The sequence below is a fragment of the Callorhinus ursinus genome, unplaced genomic scaffold (genome assembly GCF_003265705.2).
Source record: "Callorhinus ursinus isolate GAN/ISIS: 27379988/994484 unplaced genomic scaffold, GSC_fseal_2.0 scaffold9, whole genome shotgun sequence".
NCBI classification, from domain to species: Eukaryota; Metazoa; Chordata; class Mammalia; order Carnivora; family Otariidae; genus Callorhinus; species Callorhinus ursinus.
Genome location: NW_027397071.1, coordinates 8113769 through 8123259, shown reverse-complemented (window position 1 = coordinate 8123259; position 9491 = coordinate 8113769). Strand labels below are relative to the sequence as shown.

General features: G+C 43.0%; 1 protein-coding gene across 1 annotated transcript; it reads left to right on the top strand.

The window, feature by feature from the left end:
• The first annotated feature begins 2377 nt into the window (after positions 1-2377).
• CHIA (chitinase acidic) lies at positions 2378-7348 on the top strand. Its single transcript, XM_073895996.1, is given in 10 exon segments — positions 2378-2701; positions 2911-3108; positions 4367-4491; positions 4673-4796; positions 5085-5226; positions 5229-5269; positions 5743-5862; positions 5950-6091; positions 6848-6951; positions 6954-7348. Coding segments are annotated over 9 exon segments (1134 nt in total). The 5' UTR covers positions 2378-2701; positions 2911-2952; the 3' UTR covers positions 7134-7348.
• The last annotated feature ends 2143 nt before the right edge of the window (positions 7349-9491 follow it).

Sequence of the window (9491 nt, the reverse complement as noted above, 5' to 3'; positions counted from 1 at the left end):
ATCTTTTCGTACCATAAACCACAAATGTCTATAAATTACTCATAATGCAATTGTCTGATTAATGTATATCAAGAGATAAGCCATATGAGGGAAAGAGAGCTACTGTCTACTTCACAGATGGGTTTGACATTGAGAGAACCTATTATTTTGGATTGGCTGTCACTGCTAGCCTCTTTAGCATGACCACTGGGAGTTATAAATTGGTATTCACTGGGTTTCACAGGACTACTGGACATCTTTTCTTAAGAGGTTCTTAGGCTTAAGATCCCCAAATGAATCTGTTGGAGTAAAAAATAACTAACCCCAAGTCAGTGACTAGTTCCCAAGTTAGAATCTTTGAACTCATCTGCAAAAGTATTTATATTAAACACCCCCACATAGAGATCAGGCATTGAGGTAAAGGGAGGGAAACAGAGACAGAGCCAAAACTCACAGCACCTTTCAGTGGCACCTAAATCAGGCCATTATTCTCACTTCTTACTGCTCTCAGGTTCTGCTTACCAGCTGACATGCTACTTCACTAACTGGGTCCAGTAAGGGCAAGGCCTGGGGTGCTTTAAGCCTGATGACATTGACCCCTGTCTATGTACTCACCTGATCTATGCCTTTGCTGGGATGCAGAGCAACGAGATCACCGCCACTGAATGGGACGATGTGACTTTTTACCAAGCTTTCAATGGCCTGAAAAACAAGTAAGAGATGGAGGAGATATCCAATTTGGTGTCTCCTGGGTTGGTGCTTCCCAAACATTAATGTGCAAACTAATCACCTGGGATCTTCTTAAAATGAGTTCAGGTCCAGTGAGTCTGAGGTGGGGACCAAAATTCTACATTTCAAACAAGCTCCCCAATGATGCTGATGCTTCTGGTTCAGGAAGCTACACTTTAAGTAGCAAGGATATAGATAACACAGCACATCGCCTGCTCTAGCAGGTGTTCAAAATATATCAGTTCTGTTTCTCCTTTCCCTGTCAATATCTTTTTTTATGATCCAAGAAACTGCAAGCCATCTTAGCTACTCACATCAGAGAGCAGGAGGTGGAAGATAATGAAGATTAGACATCACTGAGCCCCCCAAATCAGAAATGTCTGCTGTATTTTAAGAGTTCTATTTGTGTAAAAATGAAACATAACAAAGGAACAATAACTCTGGTATCTTTTAATTTCTGATTTGCTCAGTTTAGCTATTTCTAGGAGAAATAAGGCTACAGGCCATCACTACCGTCAGTAATAGTACTATCTTGAATGTAACTACTAGAATTTAAGTTATGATAAATAGAGGAAGTAAACTTCTGTGGAGCGGTATTTCTTTAAGTGTGATCCATTGACTATGCATAAGAATCACATGGGGCACCTGATAAAAATGTCAATCCCTCCCACAGTCCAACTGACTCAGAATCTCTGAGAAAGGGGTTATAAGCCCAGAATTTTAATGTTTTTGCACTCTGACCATTGCACTCCGTTCTTATATAAACTGTTTGAGAACCACTATTCCAGAAAAATGGGCATAATTTTAAGCAACTGATTTATATTCATTATCTTGGAGGTTGAGAAAGTAATTATGCTCCAGCAACATTTATCATTTCATCTGATGGAACAGAATATGATTTAATTATGCTTTTAAGTTTTGTATATATTATTGCCAATAGATACTTTTTTTTACAAAATCCGCTCCCATAATTTGGATTTCCTCAAAGAATTTTGAGTGCATTTATGATAACAACACAATTTTGTTGTTGTTGTTGAAGTCTAATTAACATACAGTATTATATTATTTTCAGGTGTGCAATATGCTAATTCAACAATTCTATACAGTACTCAGTGCTCATCATGATAAGTGTACTGTTCCTCTCTTTCACTTATATAACCTCATCCCCTTACCTACCCCCTCTCTGACAACTACCAGTTTGTTCTCTATATTTAAGAGTCTGTTTTGTGTCTGTCTCTTTTTTTCTTTATTAAATTCCACATCTGCTTGAAGTCATATGACATTTGTCTTTCTCTGACTTACTTCACTTAGTATTATCCTAAGTGTTGGATAACAACACAATTTTTATAAAGAAAGTCTTCAGTCGTGAAGGAAAATTATCCTACAGAATATCTTATCAAGGCAACATCAAAGTATATGACCAGGCCCAATACCAAAGCAATGTTATTTTTAAATAGAAGGACTCATGGATTTTGAATTTCTCTTTTCTATTCTTTGCTTTATAGGAACAGCCAGCTTAAAACTCTCCTGGCCATTGGAGGCCGGAACTTTGGAAGTGCCCATGAAGTCTTCTCTGGGAGAGCCGGGTGTTCATTTGCTATTGAAAACAAGTTATGTTCCTTTACACTTCACAATCTAAGACAGGGTATGAAGGATGCACATTAAACAAATAGGCTACTGGAATAAATTACTCTACCAGTACCTCAATATTAAAGTAGAACACAATTTATTTTATAGGTTTACATTTAGATGTATATTCTGGGATTCCATTCACAGAGGTTTAGTTACTGAGATTTCAAAACAATCTCTTCTTAAAGTATTTCAAAAGCACAATCCATGTGGAGAGTGCTATAGCACTTCTATTTACCTTCTGGGGGAAGAGAAGAGAAAGTCATGCAAATAAACAAGAAGACTTTGAAGGCATATGAACTTGGGGGAGACTATTTGGAGAGAGAACATGGTGAGCTGAGGTAGCCAGGTTTCAAATCAACAAGTGCAACCTAGGGGAAAAAAAATCAGAGTTGGGTGGATAACAAAATAAAGGGAACACTGAAATACCATGGCTGGCTGAGTACTGATTACAAAGTAAGGACAAGAGAAAACCAGAAGCATACTTATATCTGGGCTGTGGGTCCCCAGTGAAGAGCTCTGAGGCAGAAGTAGAGAAGTTTGATTTTACTAGAAGGTGTTGGGACCACCAAGGCGTTCCGTTGCCTTCTTTGGGTCTCCCTCAGCTTCACTGCCATGGTTTCCACGCCTGAGAACTGCCAGACTTTCATGGCCTCAGTCATCAGATTCCTGTGCCAGTATGAGTTTGATGGGCTGGACTTTGACTGGGAGTACCCTGGCTCTTGTGCGAGCTCTCCTCAGGACAAACATCTCTTCGCCATCCTAGTGCAGGTGAGGAGGGAAGTGGCAATCTCTAACCCAAGAATAGTCAAAGCCTATTCTTTCCAGGGAGAATCTGGTGTTTCCCAAGTGCAACTAAACTGGAATTTAGAATTATGGAATCTTCACGTCACAAAGATTCTTAGATATCATACCTTCATTCAACAGCATTTCATAAAGGTAACAACAAGAACACATGTGTGCTATGTGCCAGGCACTATTCTACTTTATTCTACTATTGTATTTTAAAAATTGTAACTCATTTCACCTGTACATCTATTCTATGATCTAGGTACTATTAAGAATCATAATCTTTATTTTACAGAGGAAACTAAGGTTTAAGTAACTTGCTTAGTATCACACAACTACTAGGTGTCGTAACTACCCATGCAGTCTGGCTACAGAGCCTACTGCTTCTAACCATTACGCTAGACTTATTACTTACTTATTTGTTGAACAGCTGTAGAGATAAGAAAGAACATCTCTATTCTTAGCCGAAACATACCTCCAGTCATAATTTATAACTTCCAGTCATTGGCTCTAGTTCTGCTCACCAAAATAACAAAGAGTAAGACATCTTTTGTAATCTATCATTCAATATTTGCAGACTGCTGTAACATCCTGCCTATAATTTCTCTTCTTCCAGTTTAAATACCTTAATTCCCTTAACTAGTATCACATGACAATTTTCAGACCCACACTTCACTGGAACACACTCTGGCACACTCTAATAATACAATTTTAAAAACTGAACCCAGTCCTCCAAATGAGATTAGAGTCACCCAAAATAAAGGTGCTTGTGCTAAATAATGTGAACCCATCACTTGGCTGTAACCACTTCCCTTATTGACCAAATCAGCATTTCATTTGATGGGATGTCAGTCCTATAAAGCAATTCATTTACTGGATGAAGGGAAGCAACATGTATACTGCCAAAAGCTGGAGAGAGGTTACTGCAGCAACTGTAAGTTCAGAGTATAGTGATATAAGTGGAGCTCCGACTGGTCATCTGGGACCTGCGTTCTGGGCATGACCTGGCTACTAACTTGCTGTGGGACTTTGGTGAAATTGTGTAGCTTCTATTCATATCAGATAGCTATAAAATCAATTGATATCATCAATCCTATCTACTTTATAGGGATATTGAGAAACTAAAGAAAGATAAAATATAGGAAAGCATTTTGAAAAAGAAAAGCATGATACAAACTTACTTGTTTAAGGAACTGAAATCGGATGCATAGATGACCTACTGTACTTGATTATTCTATAGGAAATGCGTGAAGCTTTTGAGCAGGAGGCCAAGCAGATCAACAAGCCCAGGCTAATGATCACTGCTGCAGTAGCTGCTGGCATCTCCAACATCCAGTCCAGCTATGAGATCCCCCAGCTGGCCCAGTGAGTCAGTCACCCTAGCCTCAAACTCCTGTAGTTATCACTTTTGCAAGGTGGACTTGTCCTCAGTCTGTCTTGCTATTCAGGGACCTCATTTAGGAGGCTTTGGGAGTGGTATCTTTTGCCTGCATAGGTGTGGGGAATGACTATCACAAATGTTTTTAAATCCCTTACCCCACCTCAGGTACCTGGACTATATCCACATCATGACCTATGACCTCCATGGCTCCTGGGAGGGCTACACTGGAGAGAACAGCTCCCTGTACAAATACGAGACTGACACTGGCAGCAACGCCTACCTCAGTGTGGTGAGTCCCTGCACACATGCAGATGCAGACCAGAGATGAGGCTGTACATCATATGGAAATTCAGGGACAAAACAAATGAAAATTCTGCAAATGTCTCACTTGGATAACCATCCTTTCCAGTGGCTGAGCCTATCTCATTAACTATAATGTCACCAAAATGCTTTGAAAAAATACTATCCGTCTGTCATTAACATCATACAATTTTGCCTGTTAGAACAGTGGACTAACATAGCAAAGCACTGGGTCATCAGCCTGGTGGAGCCTCTAGCTAACATGTTGTCATTGCAGGATCACATCATGAACTACTGGAAGGACAATGGGGTCCCAGCCGAGAAGCTCATCGTTGGATCCCCCACCTATGGCCACACCTTCGTCCTGAGTGACTCCTGCAACACTGGGGTTGGTGCCCCCACCTCTGGCGCTGGTCCTACTGGCCCTACACCAGGCAGGCTGGGTTCTGGGCCTACTATGAGGTAGGTAGATTAGGCTGTACAGTTCTGTGAATTCCATGCCCTGTGCTGAACAGAATGAATGCTCATTCTGTCCGCTACTTAATCTACTTAAAATACAGCTATCATTCCAAATGCTTCAAGAGTTTAAGTACCCTATTCATTTACCTAATCCAGTATGAAGAGCACTTAGAATGTGCAATATCCCTTCAAGCACCAGACTACATATTTAAGGTCATTTATATTAGCATGTAAGAAAATAAAAGAACTATATCTCTCAAATTAATGTGGGCTCCCAAAATCAAGTATTAAGGACAGGGATAACAGGAATATTTCAAAAGCAACTTGATATTATTTACAAATAACAACCCACAATTAGAAACCAGGAAAATCCTAATTGGAGACATGAAAGAAAAAGAAAATCAAAGAGGCAAGTGTTTGTTTCTTCTTTCATGGGGATCTTATTTAAAAGATTTGAATCTCTTGACTTTTTAAAGATCTGTACCTTCCTGAAAAATGGAGCCACTCAGGCATGGGATGTTCCTCAGGGTGTGCCCTACGCCTATCAGGGCAACGAGTGGGTTGGTTATGATGATGTCAAGAGCTTCTGTCTCAAGGTAAGGTCAGCCTGTCTGACATACTGCGGGCCCAGCCGTGAGTCCAGGGAAGTAAAATGACCTCTGGTGTCCTCTATCCTTAAATAGGCTCAGTGGCTTAAGGAGAACAATTTTGGAGGTGCCATGGTCTGGGCCATTGACCTGGATGACTTCACAGGCACTTTCTGCAACCAGGGCAAGTTCCCCCTGATCGACACCCTGAAGAAAGCTCTTGGGCTGCAGAGTGCAAGTAAGTGAAAACAGAAGGGTGCCAGGGGTATACAATTGCTCCTTCTCCAGCTCAAAAGGCAGCTCTAACATCTGTCCACCCCCACTGGCCAGGGAGTCACTTCCCATTTCCCCTCACTGCTCTTGCCCAGCTGAGACACAGGTGCTCCATTCTTTCCCTACCCTTGAACTTCCAGGTCAGGAATGTCATGCTCTTATGGGAAACCGTGCCTACCTGAGTGAGTTTTCCACCTCGGCTAAGTCTTAAAGGTGTGGAAAAGCCCCAAGAAATTCGGCTGACCTTCAATATATAAACATTTACTTTTCTATGAACACTTCCCTTGTGAAACGTCTCTTTCAGCCCACCTGGAGACTGAACAAGAAACCCTCAGTACTGCTCACATGTTTCTAATCTGTAATTCAGGGGAAATACCAAATCCTTAAATTTTTTCCAGATTTTTCTCTTAGAGCTCATTGACTTGCCACTTATACCCAGATCCTAGGCAAGTATTTTGCACATATTGGTGCTCAGTAATTTCTTTTTTAATGATTTTGACATCATAAAGGACGAGAGAACTTTTTAAATTTAAAAGCAGAGTGGCTTGAAATTATAGCTTTTCCTGAGTATGGAGTTATCTTGTGATGTCCTCACTTGTAGGGATCCAGAGCTAACAGCACTCCACCTCCAGACCTTCTCCTCAGGGCCATTAGTCTCCTCCCCTCTAGGTGAGGGTGGGAGCCTCTTCCAGGTCCATGAGTCTGTTTTGTGCTGTTTCAGGTTGCACTGCCCCTGCTCAGCCCGTGGAACCCATAACTCCTACTCCCAGGAGCTGAAGTGGAGGCGGAAGTGGGAGCGGAAGTGGGAGCAGGAGCCCAGCTCTGGAAGCAGCTCTGGGGGCAGTTCTGGGGGCAGTGGATTCTGTGCCAGAAAAGCCAACGGCCTCTACCCTGTGGCGAATAACAGAAATGCCTTCTGGCACTGCCTGAATGGAGTCAGGTACCAGCAGAACTGCCAGGCCAGGCATGTCTTTGACACCAGCTGTGATTGCTGCAACTGGGCATAAACCTGACCTGTCTCCATTCCCGGGTCTCCTTCGCTTAGTACATCTTGCTCCTACCTAGAGTTCTGCAATAAAAGCTGTCAGTCAAAACATGAGCCTTGGGGTGCCTGGGTGGCTCAGTCATTAAGCGTCTGCCTTCGGCTCAGGTCATGATCCCAGGGTCCTGGGATCCAGCCCCACATCAGGCTCCCTGCTCTGCGGGATGCCTGCTTCTCCCTCTCCCACTCCCCCTGCTTGTGTTCCCTCTCTCGCTGTGTCTCTCTCTGTCAAATAAATAAATAATCTTTTAAAAAAAAATTTTTATTATTATGTTATGTTAATCACCATACATTACATCATTAGTTTTTGATGTTGTGTTCCATGATTCATTGTTTGTGCATAACACCCAGTGCTCCATGCAGAACGTGCCCTGTTTAATACCCATCACCAGGCTAACCCATCCCCCCACCCCCTCTCCTCTAGAACCCTCAGTTCGTTTCTCAGAGTCCATCGTCTCTCATGGTTCGTCTCCCCCTCCGATTCCCCCCCCTTCATTCTTCCCCTCCTGCTATCTTCTTCTTTTTTTTTTTTTTTTAACATATAATGTATTATTTGTTTCAGAGGTACAGGTCTGTGATTCAAATAAAAAAATCTTGAAGAAAACAACAACAACAACAACATGAGCCTTTTTGGGTTAAGTGATTGGGGTGAAAACATTTCTAGATGTGAAAATAAAGATGCTCAGGGGCAGGGGGTGGCCTAAGAAAAGAGTGTGTGAGGAAGTGGGGGAGCCTGTTGATCTGCATGAAGGTCGGAGGCTGTCAGGAGGAAATGCTTGAATATTTGGTGCCGGGATGGGATGAGGGCATGAAGAAGATAGGTCCGTAGCCTGGAGACTGCCCTCAGGAAAGAGCCAGAGTGATTCCGTGACACTTGGGGGCACAGGCCTGTGGGGCTTGCTCGAAAAGATGAAGCCCAGGGCACTCTGTCCATACCTGCTGAGGTCCCAGAGCTGGCCCAGCGCCTCCTAGACCAGGATCCTTTGGGGATGTCTGCCCAGCCTGTGGACCCGCAGTGCTCCTTCATCAGGAGATTGTCCCCTTCTTTGAAGCCATGGCCGTGGTCCCCAGCTGCTGTGCTTATACTGCATCTTCTCCTCCCCTGGCTTGGTTGATTGACTAGGATGGACATCATCAGACTCAAGAAGGCTAATCAGATCATCAAGCCTTGAAATCTGCAACAGACAACAAGGAGTGGCTGTCATACCCTGAGAATGGCTTGCCCTGGGATACTTAAACTCAGGAGCTGTAGTGAGAGGCTGTGGAGGAGGGCAGTTGCTTTGACTACAAAGCAAGGAGACCAAAGGGGAGCTGCAGTTGAAACCCTGCACGAGAGACGGAAGACACGGACAGCTTTCCGCCTTTTGATTCTAGCTCCTTCCTGAGACTCAGATGCCTTTGTGCCCTTGGGCTCTGTGAAACACCCCTATACCTCTACCGTAAATTCCTCTTTGCTGCTTAAGCTGGCTTCAGTCTGTTTTTTATTGCAACTAGAAGAATCCTGATACAATGGCTCCTATTTTTTTTTTCTGGCAGGCTTAGTGTATGTCAAACTCTGTTCTAGGTGTTTTACATGTATTTTATTGTTTAATTCTCCCAGCCACCCTGTGAGGAAGATAACATTAGTTCCAGAAAACTGCGGCACAGAGGAATAAGTCACCTGCCCGAGATCACCCAGCTAATAAGTCGCAGAGCCAGATCCCAAGCCAGGCAGGCTGGCTCCAGAGCTCACAGTCCTAACTACTATACTTCACCACCTCCCTTGATACAGATGTTATGGTTCACACTGTAGATGGCCACTTTGTTGATAGTGATAAGGCACAAGCAGCATTCTGGGTAATGATGACACATTCATGAGCTCACAACACTTGTGGTTATTATGTGCCAGGTAATATTCTAGGTACTAAAGACATATTGGTAAATAAGATAAAGATTCCACCCCTATGGTGGTTATATTTTGATGGTGAGAGTGTTAGGCAAACAAAGAAATGAAAAAAAGTGTAACAGTGATAGAAAGTGAAAAGGAGACGAATGTACTTTAGTTTGGGCAGTCCGGGAAGGCCTCTGTGGGGGGCAGGGGCCTGGGTGGCGCAGTCAGGTGAGTGCCCGACTCTTGGTTTCGCTCAGGTGGTGGGATCGAGCCCTGTGTCAGGTGTGGAGTCTGTTTGAGATCCTCTCTCGCTTTCCCCCTGCCCTTCCCCAACCCCTTCTCTCTCTCAAATAAATAAATAAATCTTTTTTTTTTTTTTTTTTTAAGGAAGGCCTTTGTGGGGAGATGAGCCTTGACATTCAAGAAGAGCCAGTCATTTTGAGATCTGGGAAG